The 23,726-nt window shown below is 43.8% G+C and overlaps 1 protein-coding gene across 1 annotated transcript in view; it reads left to right on the top strand.

The window, feature by feature from the left end:
* Positions 1-23,726, top strand: part of ZC3HC1 (zinc finger C3HC-type containing 1) — a 554,828-nt gene that overhangs the window by 413,744 nt on the left and 117,358 nt on the right. Inside the window, exon 4 of the mRNA XM_044087346.1 lies at positions 7,909-8,130. Within this exon, the coding sequence (XP_043943281.1) occupies positions 7,909-8,130 (222 nt within the window). The remainder of the gene's footprint in view (positions 1-7,908; positions 8,131-23,726) is intronic.

The following is a 23,726-nucleotide window of genomic DNA, read 5'->3' as shown; positions in this document are numbered from 1 at the left end:
ATGTCGTCGGATAGCAATCCGACTACCGGAGTTCACAAAAAACGCAAAGAAAAGGACAGAGACAGACCGTCGAGGTCCAAAACTGATGATGAAGCTTCTAAGCCAATCGCTGGTACTCGGTGAGGCACTTTCGCAGCCCCTGATACCCGCTACTTTCGAGTCGCAGGCCTCTACCGAGACCCATGTGGAGTCCGGCATGCCGCGAGATTCTCAAAGTATTCTACCCGCGGATGTCTCCCCCTTGGATGGGTCCGGAGCCGCTGAGCAGGCACCGGCTTCTGAGGGTGTCTTCAGGCCTCAACATTTCTATATAAAATTGACGCCAGCTTCAAAATCAAAGACAAAAGCAACTTCTAAAGCTAAAAAACTGACGCATGAGCCATGTGCTCAGGCCTCTATGCCCAAAAAGCAGATAATCAAAATGGCTGAAGATCTTATTACCTTGATCAGGAGTTCCCAACCCCCTCCTGATAAGAGGCCTAGGCAAGACACTGATTATGAATCTTCAGATCATGTTTCTATTTCTTCTGATTCCTCTTCTGATCAGGAATTTTCTATACCACCCTATGAGGATTCTGATGCAGAGGAATCTATCCCATCTGCATCTCCTCCTGAAGATTATTCCTTTGGAGAAACCTTGCATACTTTGAGAGAGCATTTTCACTGGGAGAGTCAAGATTTCTCAGAATCAAAAAAGAGGCTTAGGGATTTCCTCCTTCTCCCTCAGCATAGGCCTTTAGCCATTCCTCCTGTTTTAGACTTTGTGGATGATGTGTTTTCGGAGTAAAGCACGACTCCAGACTCCTTACCTCCGCCTCCTAGCAAGCCAGACATATTACAGGGTTCCTGACTCGTACAAATTTTTATTTAAAAACCCTGCTGCTGACCCTGAAACTATTTCACAGGGTCCAAAAGGTGTAAAGGCCTCAAGTAAAGAATCCTACCCCCTCTGATAGAGATTCCAGGGCACTGGCTAAATGGGGAAAGAAGGTTTATACATCTGCAACCTTGGCAATTAGGGCCTTAAACTGCCAGTTTCATATGCTTAAGTATCAACAGCATGTTATGGGATTACTGAAACAGAAAATGATGATTTCTGAATGTGTAGAAAATAAACAATTGCAAGAATTATTGCATGCAGCAGAACAAGTTGGAAAGCATACTTTGCAATGTGGTTTTGATTCCTTAGAGGCCTCCTGCAGGGCCGCAATTACTGGATCTGTGATTAGAAGGCATGCCTGGCTAAAAGAGCAAAATTTGCCTGATCATGTTAAAGCTAAATTACTGGATGCACCTTTACAGCATGATACTTTGTTTGGTATTAAGGCAGAAGAGGTTTTAAAGAAAATGTAAGACAAAGCTAAGTCTATGCAAACTGTAAAAGACTTCTTACAAGTGCAGTCACCAAGATTCAGTAGACACTGGCCTTCAAAAAATTGGTCCTTTCCTGTGTCCGACAGAGCTCCATGGGGCAAATCCGGGCGCCCTAAAGGTTCTAGATACCAGTCATAGAATTCTTACAGGTCAAAGCAATAGGGTGCCTCTACCTCCAAATCTGGAGGAAGTAAAATGCAACCCTACAGTAAACCGTCTCAATGACTTCCCTCTGCCTTCACCAAGCACTTATCTTTTGGCAGCTCCCTTACGGGGAAAATTAGCACTTTATGCTCAAAATTGGCAGTTAATAACCCAGGACAAGTGGATATTAAACATAGTATCCCAGGGATACAGATTCCACTTCCACACTCTGCCAATTCCATACGGTTGGCCAGATCTGCCAAAAAATCTATGGGCAGAGGCACAGAAACAGTTTACGTCCCTCATTGATATGGGGGCTATTCAGCCAGTGCCAGAACAGGAAAAAAGGACAAGGGTTTTACTCAAGACTGTTCTTGGTACCCAGAAAAGGTCAAGGCCTGGCGCCCAGTACTGGATCTATCAATTTTAAACACATTCCCGGACATTCCAAAATTCAAAATGCTAACTTTGCAGCAGCTTCTGCCCATGCTGGGCAAGAACGCTTGGCTAGTGACTTTAGACTTAAAAGAGGCATACCTGCATATCCCAGTAAGGGAATCATGCAGAAGATACCTCAGTTTCAAGGCTGGCTTTATGCATTACCAATTCTCTGCACTGCCCTTTGGCTCATCTACTGAACCCAGGGTCTTTACAAAGTGTCTGGCACCAGTAATTGCATTTTGCGGACAAAGAAGTATACAAATCTATCCTTACTTGGACGACTGTCTCATTCAAGCAGAGAACAAGGACATTCTTCATCAGCATCTGGTGTTTGTGAAAAGGCTTCTAACATGCCTAGGGTACACAATAAACTAAAAGAAATCACAACTGGTACCCTCTCAAAAGATAACATTCCTGGGTGCAAGCTTGAATACAACTGCCCAGATGGCTTTCCTCATGCCAGACAAACAAAGAAAACAGACTATTTACTTCAAACAGATGGCAACAAAAACCCAGTTATCTGCAAGACAAATTCTGCAGGTTTTGGGGTTCATGGCATACTGCATTCTACTGATTCCATATGCAAGACTGCATATGAGGAAACTATAGTGGTACCTAAAAAGTTTATGGAGTCAACATTGTCACAGTCTGGAAACCATGATTCCTCTGATTCCCTGCCTACAACAGGAGTTTCTTTGGTCTGCAGGGGCATGTCACCAAAACATGGGACGGTCCTTCACTCTACTCCCTGCCAGCCAAACCTTAACTACAGACGCATGGCGGGGCCCACCTGGCGGGAAGATGTTTTCAAGGCATGTGGACCACAAAACAAATGCATCTGCATATCAACCAAAAAGAGATGTTAGCTGTTCAAAATGCCCTGACAGCCTTCAAGGACTTACTTCATCCAGGACAACTACTGATAAAGGCGGACATTACCACGGTTATGTGGTATGTAAACAAGCAGGGGGGGGCAGACACTCATACCCCCTTTGCAGACTAGCCATGGCATTGTGGGACACAGCCTTGTCTTACCAAGTACATCTTCAAGCTCAATTCCTGCCAGGAAAGCAAAATACTCTGGTAGACGACTTAAGCAGAAACCTTATGGACCCTCACGAGTGGAAACTAGATCCACAAGTCTTCAGTATGATAATAAAGAAATGGGGGAGGCTGGACATAGACCTATTTGCCTCTCCTCAGAATTATCAACTGGAAAAATTCTGCACAAAGGCCTTTTCACAGACAAGCATGGAAAGTGGATGCCCTATCCTTCAGTTGGAAATATCAGTTTACGCCTTTCCTCCTCTGCCTCTTCTTCCCAAGGTCCTACTAAAGGTCAGACAAAAACCAAAAATTATACTAATTGTCACAGACTGGCCCCGCCAACACTGGTATCCAATCCTAAGGAATATGTCTCAATTCCCAGCTTGGTACTTGCCTCAGATACCTCACTTACTGTCTCAGCAAAACAATCAGATCCTGCACAATCAGCTCCAAGCACTGAACCTGGCAGCATGGCTGATCATGTAGTTATTCAAACAACACCTCTCAGTAAATCTGCGATGGATGTCATTTTGGAAGCCAGAAGGCCTAGTACTAGAAAATGTTATGTTGATAAATGGAAGAGATTCTGTGTTTGGAACCAAGCACAAGGAACTGACACAGCAGAGCCAAATATTCCTCAGATTTTACAATACTTGACTGAGATGCTTGACAAAGGTTTATCTTTTTCATCAATAAAAATCCATGCCTCTGCCATCTCGGCTCATTACAACACAGAGCCAACAATCTTTTCTCACCCTTTGCTAAACCAGTATCTTACGAGGGGCCAAAAATTTAAGGCCACCCAGAAGATCACCAATTCCTGTATGGGACCTCATTTTTGTGTTCGAAAAGCTCACCCTGCCTCCATTTGAACCATCTGCTACTGCAGATATAAAGTTTTTATCATGGCAAACAGCTTTGCTCTTGGCAATTACTTCAGCAAGAAGGGTTTCAGAGCTACAGGCCCTCATGGCTGTGGAGCCTTTTATCATATTTTACTCAGACAGGGTGTCCCTCAGGACCAATACTTCCTTTATGACTAAGTTGGTTTCCAGTGTGGCTCTTAACCAAACTATTCATCCACCAACTTTTTATCCAATTCCGCAGAACAAGGGGGAGCAGATTCTGCATTCCTTGGACGTACACAGATAACTAAGATTCTACTTGAGCAGGACTAAAGCTCTAAGAAAAACTGAGCAACTACGGTGGTATTTGCTGCAGGATCAGAAGGAAAGGTTATTTCAAAGCAGACTATTTCAAAGTGGATAAGCCACTGCATTTGTTTCTGCTACTTGCATCATGGTAAACTGGTGCCCAAGGGCATTAGGTTTCATTCCAGCAGGACTGCAGCTACATCAGCAGCTTTTCTCAGTGGGGTACCAACCAAAGACGTTCTAGAAGCTGCTACTTGGAGTTCTGTTCATACTTTTACAAAGCATTATAATTTGCTTCTCTTCTCTAAGTCCAAGGCAGGCTTTGCCACTGCAGTTCTGCAGGGCTTTATAGCCGCCCCTAATGCTGTTTAGCTCCAGCCTCCCAACCATAGCTTTGGGATTCTACCCAAATGTAATGACTGCAGCAATGAAACACGAAGAACATAGTACAGTTGTGTACACTTACCATAAATGTAGATGTTCAAGTGTATTCACTGTTGCAGTGCAGGTTACCTGCCTGCCTGCTATCCCCCTTTTATTCTGGAGCTTCTCTTTCCTTCACTATATTCTACAGCCTTTGTGGTGTATTTGCTTTTAGATGAAGGTAAAGTTTATGTTGTTGCATGTATATATAGTTTATATACTCTTATATTTTTTTTTTGCTCCCCATTTGGGGGGCACCTGATATCTGGGGCAAGAAAAACTAAAGAAAATGGCATCGGCTGCCTGTTTTATACCCCTGACGACCTGACGTCATGGAAGAAGAGACAGCAACTGACGCAGGACCCAATGCTTTGGAATTCAGGCCGACTGAGGGCAACCTGCCAGCAGATTACCCAAATGTTATAACTGCAACAGTGAATACACTCGAACATCTACATTTATGGTAAGTGTACACAACTGTACTTTCTCTATGCTGTATGTCCAAATTATGAACAATTTGTCAATAAAACTGAAATATGCAGCAGATTGTGTGCACACTGCTTTAGAAGTTCTTCCATGTTTTCATGAAGCCGTTTCCATGCTGTGGAGTCATTCTGGTACCCACTACAGTTTCCAGAACCTGAACTCAATATTTTTTTTAATTAAGGTTGGTTATCGTGTCATGATGAGTTCTGTAAGTTGTCTAGTTACAGTTGGAATAATGGCATGGTGATGTACTTTTCTGTGTGTTTTCGATAGCTAACCATGCCGTCCTTGTGTGGGATGTTTCTTTTAATGTCACATCCATTGTGACCAAAATAGTGTCAGGTGTGAGGATTGGAATAATAGTAAATAAGCAGTCACGGGGGACTGTACGATGCCTTCTCTGTACTGCTTTAAGCAGACACACAAACAGTAATTGCTACCTTTTCAAGCACTTAATCATGGTTTTGGCAGCAACCCCTTTTCTTCCATTTTTGTACACATGCACATGGGGTTGGGATGTCACATAATTGTGACCATCTCTAGAGCCATTTTTCACTTCGGCATGTGGCTCACCTCCCAAATCAAGCAGGGGGCTGTACATGATAATGGTGGAGGAAATTTGTCTGCCCATCCAATTGTCAAGACTAGCTTTAAAAATAGCCAAAGTAATACTGTGTTGCAGCTAACGTGATAACTTTTTCCATACACTGGGAGTATGTGGAGTTTGGAGCCTGTCCTTCCAGCATGTCTTGTTTGTTTGTCGGTGCAGATTTGGGTCTCTATTTGAGGTGTTTGTAGAGCCACATGTTTGTGTAAAAATATGTCAAATAGGATTTGGTCTTTCATGGCTTGAAAAAAAGAGAGACCTGTCACCTTGGTGCAGCCAGTTGCTATATCAAGTGGGAGGTTATTATAACTTGTCAATGTGAAGGAAGTGAGTAGAATCTTTAATATAGTTGTCACTTTCATTGACTTGATACTGTGGATGTGATTAGGAACTGCACAGTGGGTGCTCATAAGTTAAACACCATCTTTATCCTGGATCTATTCTTACCGATCAAACAAAACGGGTATCGAACACTAAGCATGGAAAGTCTGTGTTAGCGAACAGTCACATCATCGTAAAGAACACTATAGAATAGTCATAGTTGGTTAAAATAAATTAAATGGAAGGTAGGGCAGACTTACCAGTATGGTAGTGCTAAGGAAATCTGCCCTTTCCCCACTTTAGTGTGATCTAGGAAATCTGCTCTTTCCACACAATAGTGCAAACTTGGATTTGGTGTATATAATTAGTGGGGGGGGGGGTGTAGCCCCCACATGATGAGAGTCTAGTGTTAACCACATCCTCCTCATGTTGGGGCCTGTGCCCCCCCCGCTAATTATATATACCAACTTCGAGATCGAGCTACTGTAGGGAGAGGGCAGATTTCCTTATCCCTACTATACTTGTAAATCCGTCCTCCTTTCCATTTGTGTTGGCCAACTATGACTATTCAGTGGTTTTCTTTATGATGATGTCATTGTTCGCTAAAATGGACTTTCGCTGCTTCGTGTTCGATGAGAAAGCCGTTTGCTTCTTTCTTTCGGTCAGTAAACATAGACCTCTTTATCTCATCAAAGGGTTCAGTATTTAACAGTAAGACAGAACTAATTATGTTGGTCATATGATTCACTGGTGCAGTAGTCCATAATTACTGGAGCTTTTGCTACTTAAGGACTGACTGACAGAGATTTTCATATTTAATCTGGACCAGGCCAATGCCAACTTCCATGAGACATCAGCAAGTTCATAGCAGAAATGTGCAGTCAGTCTTGCGTCATCATTTATTTTTTTGTCGTAGTTCTTGCTGCATTTTCTGATGATAGTGTCATCAAGCTGGCAGCCTGGTGCTTACTTTCAAGAGCTGTCAGATACATACCCCAGTGGAGGCTATTTTTGCTTTTCTTTTTTGTGTTGTTTTTGAGGTTGACTGAACCTGATTCAGAGGCCCTCTTGAAATAAGCTTAATGTTGGTGAATAGTCACTATACACATTGCAGAGGCTTCTGAAGCAAGTCCCTTTTTTTAGCCCTTCCTCTTTCTTCCTTTGACTATGGTCCAGGAACTTTGTAGCTCTGTAAATGGTTAATAAATAAGGAAATTAAGCTGTTAAGTTTTATGCTGCAGTTAAGTCTTTCTTCCGTGTTGGGTCCATTTGTAATGAATCATCCAGTTCTGTTGGTAAAGAGAGCTTGGAACTATGCTGTTAGAGGAAGCATATCCTCTTAACCTGAGTGAACGGAGCACCACTATACAAGCTAAAGAGAGTATTTTCCTCTGTGCTGTGAGCATGGTGTTGAAAACTGAAAAAAAGCATTGCTGTGGGTTGGATTCATTTTAGGAGTCTTGCTGAATATGTATTTTGTGTTGGGTATTCCATTATTAGCATGCTTCAATGACAGTATACAGTGAAACAATTGGTTGTGTACTTCTCTATAAATATAGGTGAACATTACAGATGCCCAGTAAAGAGCACTAACAGTGTAGCTGCACAGATAAGAAGGCATGCTATTTACTTGACCTGCTAGTAAATGGTGCAAATGCCCCAGCCCTCGTTTATTTTCATCACTTTATAAATTAGTAAGTTGAGTGATCGGATTTCATCGTACATGTATCATTTTTCAGAGGTACAAGTTGCAGGAAAAAAATCTGGAGTGCTTAAGGATAGATTCGATATTTGCTGAAATGATAGTGGTGCCATTTTTATATTTTGTCTGTTGAAATACATTACTTGATAACACACATTATTTTCCTTTCTGCTTCACTTCCTTACGTTATCATGTGTTTTTCCCCATAGGAAGTGCTTTCGTCTGTCAGAAATGTTTTTGCTCCCCTCTCCCAGCACAAAGACTGGTGCCCTTGGGTTACTTTAACCAAGAAACAGGAAACAGCATCACCCGAGAATTCTGCTAATAATCAATGTGAGGTGATAGAAAGTCCACAGCCTGGATGGTTGGTAGTACTTAAAGTTTTGTGTAGCATGAAGTCCAGAAGTTCTACTGAAGGAGAAGAGTGCATGGTAAGATGAGATTGTATTATTCTCCTGTCCCTCACTGAATATCATACTTTATTTTCTTTATTGTACACAGATGAATTGTCTGTTGCATCATGTGTAGAAGGAATGTTATGTGAAATTGAGTTGGGGTATACTTGTATAAGAAGAAACTTTTAAAGCAAATAGATATCTTCTGTTGGGAGTATTTTTGATAGGTGAACTTTGTCTTCAATTAGACACGATCTTACCTCTGATGTTCTTCGTGTTTCACTGTTGCAGTCATCACCTGTGTGTTATCCCTGCTGTGGTAGCCCTCGGCCAGCCCGAATACCAGAGTCAATGTTTATCTGCGTCACTTGCTACCCGACGTTAGGTCGTCAGTGCTATAAAGGAAGGCAGCCAATGCCATTACATCAGTCTTTCTTGTCGTGGAGCCTATAGTAGAAGCAGTTCGCAAGTGTGCCGGTCATTCGCTACCAGAGTTTGAATTTTAGCTGAAAACGTCTAAAGCTAAGTACCCTGTTGAGGGTCCTTTTTTCTTGCACTAACCAATGTCCAAAAAAGTTAACAATTGTCTCGCCTGTGGAAAGCAAATCACACACTGAGACTTCCATTCATACTGCGTCACTTGTTTACTCCCAGACCACGACGTCCCCCGTTGCCAGTTCTGTGCCCTCTTTAACGCGAGAGCCATTCGTCATAGAGCTCTTATTGTAGCCAGGTATTTTTGTTCCAAAATGGCGTCCATCAGCCAACAATCCATAGACATTCTGAAAAAAAGTAAGGATAAAGATAGAGACAGACCACATAAGGTCTCTTCCGACGACTCTACCACTAAGCAGGTCGTCAGTTCTCTGGAATTCAGTGAAGCGCCTTTGCAGCCCCTGATGCCTGATTGGATAACTTTGGAGGCCTCTACTGAGACCCTTTTGGTGTCTGGTATGCCGCAGAAATCTTCATCTTCTGAGCCTTTGGTTGTCTCTGCCTTGGTTGGGTCTGGAGCCACGACGCAAACACCGGCTTCCGAGGAGGTTTTTCACTCTACTGAATTTAGACAAAAAATGATGTTTTCTCCTCCGACTACCATTTCTCTCAGACCATTGGATACAGTTAGGCTTAGAGGCAAGGCCACACACAGGAAAAACTACCTCTAGCCACCATTCTACCCCAGCTCCACCACCTCAAGCCCAAATGCTTAAAATGGCACCCTTATCAGGGGTAGTCAGGCCACTCCTTCTAAAAGGAAAAGAGACCTTTCTCCTGAAATACTAACAGGATTCTGAGGAGTCTGATTATTCAAATTTTTGAAGAGGAACAACAGTCTCTGACTGGTTATGAGGATTCAGATGCAGAGGAATCCATCCCTTCTGCCTCCCCACCAGAAGATATTTCCTTTGGGAAAACCCTTCACACCCTCGGAACATTTCCACTGGGGATCCAGGACTTCACTCAGTCTAAGAAAAGACTAAGAGAGTTTCTAGACCTGCCCCAGCACAGATCCTTGGCCATCCCTCCAATCTTAGAGATGGTTGATGTCTACCATGAATCTAGCTTAACTCCTGACACCCTCCCACCTGCTCCCAGAAAACCTGACAGATATTACAGATTACCAGATTCTCACAAATACCTGTACAGAAATCCTGCTGCAGACCCGGAGGTCATTACACAGGGACCAAAAAGGAGCCAAGGCTAGTTCTGCAAAGAATCCTTTTCCTTCTGACAAGGACTCTAGAGCTGTGGACAAATGGGATAAAAAAGTATACACCTCTGCAACCTTAGCTATCAGAGCACTCAACTGTCAGTTCCACATGTTAAAATATCAGCAACAAACTTTGGAACTATTAAAATGAAAGTTTTCAACCTTTCCTGACTGTACCAATTCGAAAGAGTTAGCAGATTTACTGCACTCTACTTGTCAAGTGACTAAACACTCATTACACTATGGTTATGATGCCCTAGAAGACTCATGCAGGGCAACAGTGTCGGGATCTGTCATTAGGAGACATGCATGGTTGAAGGAACAACCTCTCCCTGATCATGTCAAATATAAATTACTTGATGCACCCTTGGATAAGGACCGCTTATTTGGAGTAAAAGCAGAACTAGTGCTTAAAAAATGGAAGATAAACAAAATCTATGCAAACAGTAAGACTTCTTTCAGGTACAACCTCCTAGGTTCAGCAGGAATTTTCCCTCAAAACACTGGTCCTTTCCTGCACCTAACAGACAGGGGCAAGGTAAGCCCCGCAGGGACAGACCACCCAGACTCTTATCCCAAGGACAGCAGAGAACCAAACAGTGAACCACTTCTGCTCCAAAGGCAGGGAGTTCTAAACCATCCCTCTATGGCAAAAACTTTGTGACTCCCCCTCCTCCCCTGCCGTCTTTCCACTCACCAAAACCTAGGAGGAAGGCTCTTACTCTGCAAAGAAAATTGGCTTTCTGTAACCAAGGCCCAGTGGGTATTAAAGATCATTTTTCAGGGATACAAATTCTCCATCAATGAACTCCCAATTCCAAGAGGGTATCTAGACTTACCTCCAAATCAGTGGGCAGAGACATTGAAACAAGTCCAAACTCTCATATCCCAAGGGGCAGTAGAACCTGTCCCCTCATATCAAACAGGCAAAGGCTTTTATTCCAGACTATTCCTTGTTCCTAGAAAAGAGGGCACTTGGCACCCCATTCTTGATATTTCCATTCTGAACACCTTCCTGGATGTCCCCTAATTCAAAATGCTAACTTTGCAGCAGCCACTGTCTATGCTAAAACAAATGCCTGATTAGTTATCCTGGATCTAAAAGATGCCTACCTCCACATCCCCATAAGGGAATCCTGCAGGAAATTCCTTCGCTTCAGAGCAGACTCACAACACTTTCAGTTCTCTGCACTACCCTTTGGCTTATCTACTGCTCCCATGGTATTCACCAAATGCTTAGCTCTGGCCATAGCCTTTTGCAGACAGAAAAATATACAGATTTACCCTTACCTGGATGACTGCCTCATCCAGGCAGATTGCAAAGAAAAGCTCCTCAAGGACCTCCTCTTTGTCAAAACCCTCCTATCCTCCTTAGGGTACACCATCAACTAGAAGAAATCAAGACAAACACCGTCCAGGAAGATCATTTTCTTGGTAGCACTGCTGGACACAGCATCCCAAATGGCCTTCCTATCCCCAGAAAAGCAGAGCCTCCTGCCTCTCTGTTTTACATAGCTGGCTTCCAGAAGTCACCTCACTGCAAGGAAGTTTCTGCAAACCTTGGGGTACATGGCATCTTGCATCCTTCTAATTCCTCTGGCCAGGTTTCACATTTGAAAACTTCAGTGGTACCTAAAGAACCTTTGGTGTCAGCATTCTCAACCCCTAGAGACCTCTCTCCCTTTGATCCCCTGTGTAAGGGCCAAGTTTTTCTGGTGGGCAGGGGCCTTTGCCTAGAGCAAGGGTCTTTCCTTCACCCACCGCCCATCTGGGCAGACCATTACCACCAACGCCTCAGACATAGCTTGGGGCATTCACCTAGAAGGCAGGTGCACCCATGGTCTTTGGGATGCCCAGCACCTTCCCTTACACATCAACCAGAAGGAAATGATGGGAGTACAAAAGGTTTTGACATCCTTCAAACCCCATTTCAAGCCAGGGGGTTCTCCTTATCAAAACAGATAATGCCACAGTAATGTGTTACATCACAAACAGGGAGGGACCCAATCTTACCCTCTGTGCAGGCTAGCCATGAACCTCCGGCTGACAGCCTCTTCCATGGGGCTACACCTGATAGCCCAATACATACCAAGGATCAACAACACCCTGGCAGACCACTTAAGCAGAAACTTACTGGACCCCCACAAATGGCAGCTCCACAGAAAAATCTTTTTGCAAATCACTTAGGTGTGGGGGACTCCGGAGGTGGATCTCTTTGCTTCACTCAACCATCAGCTAAAAAAAAAATCTGTACCAGGGAGTATCGCCACCTAGCATGGAAGGTAAGTGCCTTGACCTTTACACCCTCTTTGTATACTCATTCCTTCCTCGGCCTCTCATTCCCTAGATACTGATCAAAATAAGGGAGGAGAGACCAAAGGCCATCCTCATTGCTCCAGATTGGCCCAGACAACATTGGTACCCCTTACTGCGCAGCCTGATCTTACAGCCTCCCAGGCAGCTTCCCCTGATCTCAGACCTCTTAACTCAGGTGGGGGGGGGTTCTGCACCCAGACTTGCAGACTCTCAAACTATCAGCATGGCAAATACTCTAAAGGAAAACAAGAGGCCCCTGTTAAGCAAACAGGTCCTTGACATTATCACAGAGGCCAGAAAGCCCAGCACCAGAAAATCCTGCACAGGAAAATGGAAAAAAAATTATGCTCCTGGAGCCAGTCCAGAGGGGGCAATACCTCACAATCTTCCATCCTTCTTGTCCTGGACTTCCTAGCGGAGCTACTTAATAGTGGCCTCTCCTTCTCTTCTATTAAAATCCATGCCTCAGCCATTTCAGCTCATTTTGATACAGAACAGCCCCTGTTCTCCCATCCTTTGATTAAACAATTCCTTGGAGGGTCTTCTAATATCAGACCTCCCACAAGGCCACCCACTGCAGCCTGGGACCTGAATTATGTTTTGGAAAAGCTAACTTTATCCCCCCTTTGAACCTGCTGCTTCAGCATAACTAAGATACCTCTCCTGGAAGACTGCTTTTCTCCTAGCTATCACCTCATCCAGAAGGGTTTCAGAACTTCAGGCACTGATGGCCATTGAGCCTTTCATCATCTTCCATGCAGACAGGGTCTCCCTGAGGACTAACCCCTCCTTTATGCCCAAGGTGGTATCTAATGCAACTCTCAACCAGGCCATACATCTACCCACCTTCTTTCCTAACCCTCAAAACAAGGGGGAAGGAATTCTACACTCTCTCTAGATGTACACAGACAGCTGAGATACTCTCTTTAGGAAAACAGACCAACTACTTGTCAGCTTTGCTCCAGGGGCAGAGGGGAAGCCCATTTCCAAACAAACCATTTCCAAATGGATATCACACTGTATCCATTTCTGCTATAGATTGCATGGGAAAACTCCCTCCTAAGTCTGTTCAAACCCATTCCACTAGGGCAGCCTCCACTTCCACAGCATTCCTCAGAGGAGTTCCCACCAGGGACATCCTGGAAGCTGCCACCTGGATTTATGTCCATACCTTTACCAAGCATTACCACCTACCTCTATTTTCTAAGGCTAGGGCAGGGCATGATGACCCATTCCTTGGTCTGTTACTAATCCTACCACCCTTCTCCTCAGCTTTGGGAATCCTCCCACAGGTGATGACTGCAACAGTGAAACACGAAGAACATAGTACAGTTGTGTACATTTACCATAAATGTAGATGTTTGAATGTATTCACTGTTGCAGTCCTGGTTTCCCATCCTCCTTCCCCCTTATGTCTTTCTTTAGGGAGACATAAGTTTCTAATGGTGGCTTTTAGCCACCAGGACCACTTTACCAGATTTATTTGGGCCTCTGACTGGTTAGGGCAAGAAAAACTGATGTGATGGCATTGGCTGCTTTCCTTTATAGCACTGATGACCTGACATCAGGCAGCAAGCGACAGCAGCCGACGCAGAAAAACATTGACTCTGGTTATCGGGCCTGCTGAGGGCTACCACAGAAGGGATAACCCACAGGTGATGACTGCAACAGTGAATATACTCAAACATCTACATTTATTGTAAGTATACACAACTGTACTTTCTAAGCTTGAGACCGTTTTAAATGTATGTTTATTGTAAGGGTCAGTGTTAGTGTCTTTTTTTATATTTGGCAGTTAGCTACTGGTGGACATCTACCATTCTGGCTCGACTTCCAGAGCATGTGGACATCCTTGGAATGGAGTTGAACTCCTTCCCCCTGCCCATGATGTCAGCTTCTTGCTCACTTAAAAGGGAGAGCAATTTATGCCATTTTTAACTTTTTTTCTTCAAGCAGCATTTGGTAATCAGTATGTCTGTATGTTGGTGGTCCCCTCCCCGTGACTTCCAGAGAAAGCAAAATGCCATGTTTTGTAACCTATTACTGTATTTGGCTAGTATTGGTGACATGTATTGCACTTGCTGTATTCTTTGCATTCTTGCTTATTTTAGCAAATATTTTTCCATTGTCCTTGACCTCTCCAGGAAAGATAAGTGTGTTGTGACTTTTGTCTACCTTTACATGGCTGTGCATTTTTTTGTTCTCATGGTAAAAACCTGTTAAACATTGTTTAAAGGTACTCTTTCTGTGGAGAAACTTTGTTTATTTTACTTTTCATGTAAGGGATTCTCTTTTTCCGAGACTGTTTTCTGAATGAACCATTGTTTTCAGTGAGAAAGTGCTGAGGTTTCTCAATCCCTTAGAAAATATGATTTGTTACAAGTGGAATTTCCAGAACCCTCGCCCATTTCCCAAGTGCTGTCATTGTTTGAGGAAGTGTGTGTCACAGCCTGTAGTTACTCTGACATCCAACCTGCTTGCATCTAAGAAAGATAATAGAAAATACAAAGTACTTCAGACTGTCAAGTTTTTGTACACTAATCCCAGACCTGATCCAGCAGCTATAGGTTTAGTTAATCCAGCTGCTGCCAAACATTAATTCTAATCCTTTACCTTCTGAAAAGGATGGTAAAGCTTTTGACAGGTTTGGGAAAAGTATATGCATATGCAGCTTTGATTTTTAGAATTTTGAATGGTCTGGCTCGTATGTTAAATTTTATCCTAACTAATTGTGAAAGTATGAGGAATGTTTTGGCTTCAGTTCTCTCTTGTGAGGAAAAATCTTCTTTTGCAGTTTAGTTTCTTCTATTTATCAGGTCACTACTCATTGCTTGAAATGTGTTTGGGTGTGTAGGTACTGCTTTCAGGGCTGCTGTCACTTGTACTGTTTTTAGGTTTTCCTGGCTGCATTCTCATAACCTCCCAGAACATGGCAAAAAAATACATTTTGAACTCTCCTTTGGATAGAGATTTGGTTTTTGGACTGTTGCAGAGGCTATCAAAACAAGCAATGAGCTGATTTTTTCATCCCTCCTTTAAACTTTCCAAGGGATTTTCTGCTTCCTTATTCAGTTTTGGCAAGAAAAATAAACAGTCTCAGGAGAATTCGGGTAAGCAAACATTTAAAAAGCAATGGCAGAAAAGTTCCTAAAAGAAAGCAGGACCCCCCCCCCAAATGAAGGACAGTCAAACAAGTTAAAATGATTGTATAAGGGACCTTGTTTCACCGCCCAACCTGGCAGTCCCATACCCCTTCCAGAGAGTCTGAATGTCCGTTCCTTTCTCTATGACAACAGATTGTCAAATGGGTCCTGAATTTGATCCATCTAAGATACAAATGGCAGTGGGAGGAAATTCTTTTTTCCAGAGGATTCTTCCTCATCTGCCAAACCAAACCCTTCTCTTTCTTCCTGTTCTTTATCATACGATATCTCAGCGGGGAAAGGAAGAGCATTTCCCCACTCCATTTAGGGAAATGATTTTACACAAAATATTGTTAGTGCCAAAGAGGGAGTTCCTGGAGACTAGGTCCAAGTCTTTTTTTCCTGAATTAGTTTGTGATGGTGCCTACATTTATAATGGTTTCATTCTACAACCTGCTTACTCCTATTTCCTCATTTGACTTTTTTGGTAGCCGTAGATTTAAAAGATGCGTGTCATTGCATTCCTGTTCATCCAGATTTAAGTAATTTCATAAGGCTTTGTGCGTCTGGATCCCATTACCAGTTTTTTGCCTTACCTTTGGGTTATCCAAGGATGTTATAAAGTGTCTGGTTCCTGTTATAGTCCATTGCAGGCTGCAGGGCATCAGTATATGTCCTTCCATGTCACTTGCAGTATTCATTATACTAGGAATCCCCTTCCAAGGGTAGGCCGACATCCGATCAGTATACCAAAGCTTTAGGTTGTAATAGGGATGTCGTATGTCACACATGCTCCCTGCTCGTTGCGTAGGGCTTAAAGGTGATGTATGGATGTACCTTCCTCAAAATTTCTTTGCCACTAGTCTGAATGCCATCTGTGAAGACTGGTAGAGATGGGGGAAGGCTGCCAGCCTAGTCAAATAGAATTTGGTTCATAATTCTGTCATTTATAAATATAAATGTTGAATTCAGGCTTGTTTTATTAAATGAAAGAATATGCTGTAAAATGTTGAACTCAAAACAATGTAGCAACATTGCCCTCTGCTGTAAAGAAAGCCAAGTCAAGCATTTCTTGTCTGTCCTTTGAAACTGAAATTATTTCATGACTGTCTTTGATGTTTACAATTTGGCTCCAGACGGGCTAGATGAAGGCTTCCTGCCTATTGTTTTAAGGCTAAAATTAATGACCTGAACTTACATGTGGAATGTCCTTTATTGCTCTGCTTTCTGCTTAGGTGTAAAAGAATATAAATGCAGTTTCTGTCAAGCTGGGAACACCAGGAAACTATAAAAAATGATGTAATGGGAATCAGGACGGCATTAGCAATTTAAACAGAGAATCAGAAGGCATTAAGCATTTTTGTCTAGAACATCCAACTCACAGCACTGTCTTGCTCCTATGTATCTTATCTTAGACTTGTGTTTTCCTTTAGAAGTAGCTAGGAACTAGAAAGATTAGATTGTTTTTCTGTGATGTCAGAACTGTACTACTGATTTATTTTAAGTATTTTGGTGTGATCTCAACACTTGACTAGCACTGTGTAGTAAAAATTATTGTATTGTGTTTTTATTATTTATTATTAAATATTTTAAAACCTTTTAACTGTGGCTGTTTTGTGTAGAGATAATTTAAGCTCTAGAGTACATTGCATATTTAGAGTTTACTGTCCAAGTCACTCTAAGCCTTGACTGTTTAGTCACAACTACCAATTGGATAATAATATTGCACAGTAATAATTGGACATCCTTTTAAGGGCCTTTGAGTAGCTGATAAGTATTAGTGGGTGGTGGCAAGTGGAACTACCATATAGTTTTGGAGAAAAGGGCACATCTGGAGAAGCTGTGCCAGCCTTCCCCAGGTGTGTGTGTGGTTGTATAAACTCTTCTCAAAGTGCATGAGTGTCTGTGTGTGTTAGCTATATGGGCAGGGACACGAAGCACTGGTTGGACAGAGAGGGTGCTAGAGGTTTTAGCTTGCCCATTAGGCTGAGATCTGGACTTTATAGCTGTGCCAGTGGGGAGTCTTATTGGGGACCTGGAGAGCAAGGGAATGACCACCCCCAGACTGACTGTGATCTCTGTGTGTTCTTAAGGGAAATTACACCTTACTGTGTGTATTTGTTATCCTTTCCTCGTATATGAGACACCCTCTCTGGTGTTAGTGGTGAGGATTGAGGCTCCTTAATTGCTGGGCCAGGGCACGGGCGTCCCATATTAATTTGACAGCGGTGGGATATAGACGTCACATATTAATTTGTTGGTAAATACTAACCGACTTGTGGTGTGGGTAGAGTGAATCCTGTACCTTGTGTACAGTGAGCTTTGAAGGTGTTTTTGTACTCTAAAGCAGCCATGCAGTGAATACTCAAGAGTTCAAATCACAATTGTTTTATTTCTTTTGTTAGCTTAGTTAGTCAGGGTGAGCAGGCAGCATGTCAGCAGAGGAGTATGGAAAGCTGACAAGGAGTCAGCTGGCGGAGATGTGCCAGGCTTGGGGACTAATGCATGGGAACCTGACTAAGACAGACCTGATTGCAGCCTTGGTTACAGCTGCATCAGAAAACAGCAACCAGGAGGACAATCAGACTGGCAGTGGAGATATAATACCCTCTGAGAATGGACAGCTCAACCTTTCTGCAGTGGACTTAAAAATCCAGCTGGAGCTAAAGAGACTTGAGTTGGAGGCCAGGCATGTGGAATTAGAAGCAGCTGAGAGACTGAGGTGTCTAAAGAGTGAGGAGAATGAGAAACTGTTATGTCTGCAGGCAGAGGCAGCATGAGAAGGAGTTGCTGACTCTTCGCCAGAGTCATGGAGGTAATGGGGAAGGGAGTAACTGAACCCCAGAAGCACAAAAGGTCAGTAAATTTCTTTCGCAGTTTAAAAAGGGGGATAATTTTGATAGTTTCATTCATATGTTTGAGAGGGTATGTAAACAGTATGAAGTTGACCAAAGACTCTGGATACTGTTCCTGATCCCCTTACTCCATGGTAAAGCTGTAACTGTGTTATCTAAAATGTCTGACATTGCATGTTTTGATTATACTGCTGTAAAAAAATGTCTATTAGAGTTTAAGCTAACACCTGAAACGTATAGGAAAAATTGTCGGGAGCATAGACGCAAGGCAGATGAAAGTGTGTGTGAATATGTTGCTGAATTGAGTACTTATTTTCATAGGTGGGTGAGTGGATTTCAGGTCACCACTTTTGAAGGGCTGGCAGACCTTTTGGTGAGGGAACAAGCCCTTAGCACTTGCTTGAGGACATGAGGATCTGGTTAGCTGATGGACAGTGTGATAATTCAGATGGGTTGGGGAAGAAGGGAGACCTATACCTGGCAAACATGGCAGCCCTGCACAGGAAGGGGACCCCCAGTACTGCTCATGGGTCTAAAGGAATGCATGGTGGGCAGCACAGACTGCCACAACAGAATCTGCCAGTAGCAGGAGAAGCCACTAGTCCAGGTACACATCCAGGACCTAGTGTTAAATGTTTTGAATGCAACCAGTGGGGCCATGTGGCATACAGATGTCCACAGAGGCAAGGTGGGGGACCAGAGGTGAGGGAGCCAGTAAGTGGGAAAGACAAAATGCCAATAGTAGGTTGTCTTGAGACAACTGGGTACTAAACTACCGTCCTGCAGATGCCCTGATAGTGGAGGATTTGGATGAGGCAGTACCATGTGCTTATGCAGTTACATGCAGTCAGGCTAGGAGACAAGCATGCGAGTCTGGTAGCCTGGGGGAGACCCAGACAGACTGCATACTTGCAGCCAGGACTGGTGAAGTGGTTATTTCAGGGAGGGAGCTACTCTATAGTAGTGAAACTGAAGGTGAGCCACATCTGCTTGTGGGTACTGATGTTCCCTTGGACAGAGTAACTGCAAAGGTAGGGGTGAGTAGTAGTACCCAGGCAGACAGTGAGGCACCACTATCAGAGGATGCCAGACTTCCTGTGGAAGGGGAGCTGGGAAGGGTTACAAGGAGAGAGTTGGGACAGGCTCAGCTCTCAGACCCTACATTGCAAGGCCTGAGGCAGGTAGCTAGGGAGGCACCTGATTCTCAAGGAATGGGGGAATCTGTATACTGGGACAAAGGGTTACTATACAGAGAGTGGACCCCTAAGGGAGGGCTAGAAGATGAGAGAGTACAGCAGTGGGTAGTGCCTAGAGCCTACCATCTGACACTTCTAGCCATAGCCCATGATATTCCCTTTGCAAGCTATATGGGCATAAAACGTACAAAGAGGCATATTATGCAGAACTTCTATTGGCATGGAATTTCCAGAGATGTAACAGGGTACTGCAGGATCTGTGAGCAGTGCCAAATGGTAGGCAAGGCGGGAGACAAGGTGAGAGCTCCTTTGATGCCTTTGCCTGTGATTGAGGAGCCATTTCAGAGGGTAGCTATGGATATTGTGGGTCCTCTCAATACCCTAAGTTCCACAGGGAAAACTTATATCCTAGTGGTATTGGATTATGCTACACGATACCCTGAGGCAGTGGCTTTGTCTTCCATTGAGGCAGAGAAGGTGGCAAATACTTTGTTAGAACTTTTCAGCAGGGTAGGTTTCCCAAAAGAAATACTGACTGACAGAGGTGCCAATTTCATGTCACACCTGCTGGCTTGTCTGTGGAAGTCCTGTGGGGTGAAGCACATGAAGACCACCCCCTACCATCCCCAGACTAATGGTCTTCTTGAGAGGTTAAACACTACAATCAAGTCCATGCTACGGGCATTTACAGATCAGTTTAAGAGGAGTGGAACAAATATTTGCCCCATCTGTTGTTTGCTTTCAGAGAAGTTCCCCAGCAATCCACAGGTTTTTCACCCTTTCAGTTGCTGTATGGGCATAAGGTGAGGGGACCTCTAGATTTAATTCGAGATGAGTGGGAAGGTGAGTGTGAGTCTCACAAGGAGTCTGTTGTGGCATACATCCTAAACCTTAGGACAAGGCTGAGGGAACTCATGGGCTTGGCCCAGGGGAACCTGGCAGAAGGCCAACAACAGAAAAAGGTGTGGTATGACAATGTTTGAGCTAGAGAGTATGCTGTGGGGCAGCAGGTAATGGTTGTCATTCCTGTCAGACACAACAAACTGCAAGCAGCTTGGGAGGGACCCTTCAAGGTGGTAAGAAAGGTAAGTGATGTTAACTATATGGTGGAACTGCTAGACACACAGCAGGGGGCACAAATTGTACCATGTTAACATGATGAAACCTTACCATGATATGGAGGCCCTTGTACTGAGCATTTGCAGTGGATTGCAGGAGTCTGAAGAAGATCTTTGGACTGATCTCCTCCGTGAGGCTTGGTGGAAGGGGTAGCAATGTCCCAGCAGCCATCTCCTACCCATGCTCGAGAAATCTGAGCAGTGTTGCAGGAATTTGGGGACATGTTCATTGGGAAACCAGGGTGCACCCATCTGGGGCAGCACCAGGTGGCTACCAGACCCCAAAGGCCTATTAGGCAGGCCCCTTATAGAGTGCCTGAGAGAGTCAAGCAGACTCTGAGGGAAGAGGTACTGGAGATGTTGGAACTATGGGTGATTCAAGAGTCCAACAGTCCCTGGGCCTCCCCAGTGGTGCTGGTGCCGAAGAAAAATGGCAGCACCAGGTTCTGTGTGGACTACAGGAAATTAAATAGTCGCACAGAGTCTGATGCTTACTCCATGCCTAGGACAGATGAGGCCCTAGAGCAGCTGGGTGGAGCTAAGTATCTTACAACCATTGATCTTACCAAGGGTTACTGGCAGGTGCCCTTGACTCCCAGTGCTAGAGAGAAGTCAGCCTTTGTGACTCCTTTTGGCTTGTAGGAGTTCACAAAGATGCCCTTTGGGATTAAGAATGCCCCAGCGACTTTCCAGAGGCCGGTAGATTATATCCTAGCAGGAGGGTTTTCCCTTGCTTACCTAGATGGTATTGCCATCTACAGCCATTCCTGGCCAGAGCACCTTCAGCATGTCAGGGAGGTGCTGGGCAGACTACAGAGGGCAGGGTTGACCATTAAGCCAAGCAAATGTCAGGGGGCTATGGCGGAGGTCTCCTACCTAGGACATAGAATGGGGATTGATAAGATAAGGCCAGAACCTGCCAAGGTGGAAGCCATTCAGGCATGGCCTGCACCTGTTACCATAAAGCAGGTCAGGGAATGTTTAGTGACAGCAGGGTACTACAGAAAGTTCGTCCCCAGTTATAGTACCATAGCTGCTCCCCTCACAGACCTCACGAGGAAGAACAGGCCAGATAAGGTAGTGTGGACCCCAGCATGTGAACAAACATTCTAGAGGCTTAAAGAGGCTTTGGGAGGACCCCCTGTGCTAGCCAGTCCAGAGTACAGCAAAGAATTTGTTGTGTAGGTGGATGCTTCGAACCATGGGGTGGGGGCTGTACTTTGCCAGATTTCTTCAGAGGGGGAAGAGCACCCAGTGGTTTATCTCAATCGTAGGCTCCAACCCAGGGAAGAATGCTTTGCAGCTGTAGAAAAGGAATGTCTAGCTATAGTGTGGGCACTGCAGAAACTTAAGCCTTATCTGTATGGAAGAAAATTCACTGTTATGACAGATCACAACCCCCTAACATGGTTAAACAGAGCAAGCCAGCAAAATGGCAAGTTGCTAAGATGGAGCCTGGGGTTGCAAGCATATGATATGTCAGTGCAGCACCGCAGTGGGATTAGCAATGCCAATGCAGATGGGCTGTCAAGACAGGGAATGGGATAAGGTATACTCAGGTAGACCTAACTTTCTCAAACAGCATTTCTCAAGGGTCACAAGAAAAATTAGCTTGAGTTCTCCGGGGGTGGGGTGGGGGGTGAAGATTTGTTGAGATGGGTGAAGACTGCCAGCCTAGTCAAATAGAATTTGGTACATAATTCTGTCATTTGTAAATATAAATGTTGAAATACAGGCTTGTTTTCTTAAGTGAAAAAAAATATGCTGTGAAATGTTGAACTCAAAATAATGTAGCAACATTGCCCTCTGCTGTAAAGAAAGCTAAGTCAGTCATTCCTTGTCTGCCCTTTGAAATTGAAATAATTTCATGACTGACTTTGATGTTTACAGTTCGGCTCCAGCCGGGCTAGGTGAAGGCTTCCTGCCTATTGTTTTAAGGCTAAAGTTAATGACCAGAATTTACATGTGGAATGTCCTTTATTGCTCTGGTTTCTGCCTAGGTGTAAAAGAATGTAAATGCAGTTTCTGTCGGCCTGGGAACACAAGGGAAGTGTAAAAAATGATGTAATGGGAATCAGGACTGCAATAGCAATTTAAACAGAGAATCAGAAAACATTAAGCGTTTTTGTCTTGAACATCCAACTCACAGCACTGTCTTGCTCATATGCAAGTTATCTTAGACTTGTTTTTTCCTTTAGAAATAGCTAGGAACTAGAAAAATTAGACTGTTTTTTCTGTGATTTCAGAACTGTACTATTGATTTATTTTAAGTATTTCTGTGTGATCTCTGAACTCTTGGCTAGCACTGTGTAGTAGAAAGTATTGCCTTGTGTTTTTATTATTTATATATTTTAAAACCTTTCAACTGTGGCTGTTTTGTGTAGAGATAATTTAAGCTCTAGAGTACATTGCATATTTATAGAGTTTACTGTCCAAGTCACTCTAAGCCTTGACCGTTTAGTCACAACTACCAATTGGATAATAATATTACACAGTAATAATTGGACACTCTTTTAATGGCCTTTGAGTAGCTGGTTAAGTATTAGTGGGTGGTGGCAAGTGGAACTACCGTATAGTCAGGGAGAAAGGGGCACAGCTGGAGAAACTGTGCCAGCCTTCTCCAGGAGTGTCTGTGTGGTTGTATAAACTCTTCTCAAAGTGCATGTGGGTGTGTTTGTCAGCTGCTTGGGCAGGGACACAAAGCAATGGTTGGACATAGAGGGTGCTAGAGGTTTTAGCTTGCCCACTAGGCTGAGATCTGGACCCTATAGCTGTGCCAGTGGGGAGTCTTATTGTGGACCTGGAGAGCAAGGGAGCGACCAGCCCTGGACTGACGTTAATGTCTGTGTGCTTTTAAGTGAAATTGCACCTTATTGTGTGTATTTGTAATTCTTTCCTCATGTATGAGAACGCCCTCTCTGGTGTTAGTGATGAGGATTGAGGCTCCTTAGTTGCTGGGCCAGGGCACGGGTGTCGCACCATCTTTGATCATCGGTCTGAATGTTCCTTAGTCTACTGATTACCAAACTGCTTCAGATAAGTGCCCCATTGGGGGTTGCTTTTTATCATTACCTTTTCTTTTGGTTGTAAGGTTACATTTTGTCCAAAAAGGGAAAATGCTAGTGTGGAAGATAGATTCCTCATAAGAACTGTCATCAGGAGTGCTTGTTTTGCTTAGGTTCTTCTCAAGACCATACGTCATGCCCCATTTGTGAGGTGTTTGTCCCTAAAACTCTTTGTAGTCATATTTCCTCCTTATCTGTCAAACTGGAAAACCAGCATCTTAAATTGTT

The sequence above is a fragment of the Protopterus annectens genome, chromosome 11.part0 (genome assembly GCF_019279795.1).
Source record: "Protopterus annectens isolate FY-2018-M chromosome 11.part0, PAN1.0, whole genome shotgun sequence".
In the NCBI taxonomy this organism is placed as follows: domain Eukaryota; kingdom Metazoa; phylum Chordata; order Ceratodontiformes; family Protopteridae; genus Protopterus; species Protopterus annectens.
This window is presented reverse-complemented; position numbering and strand designations above follow the sequence as displayed.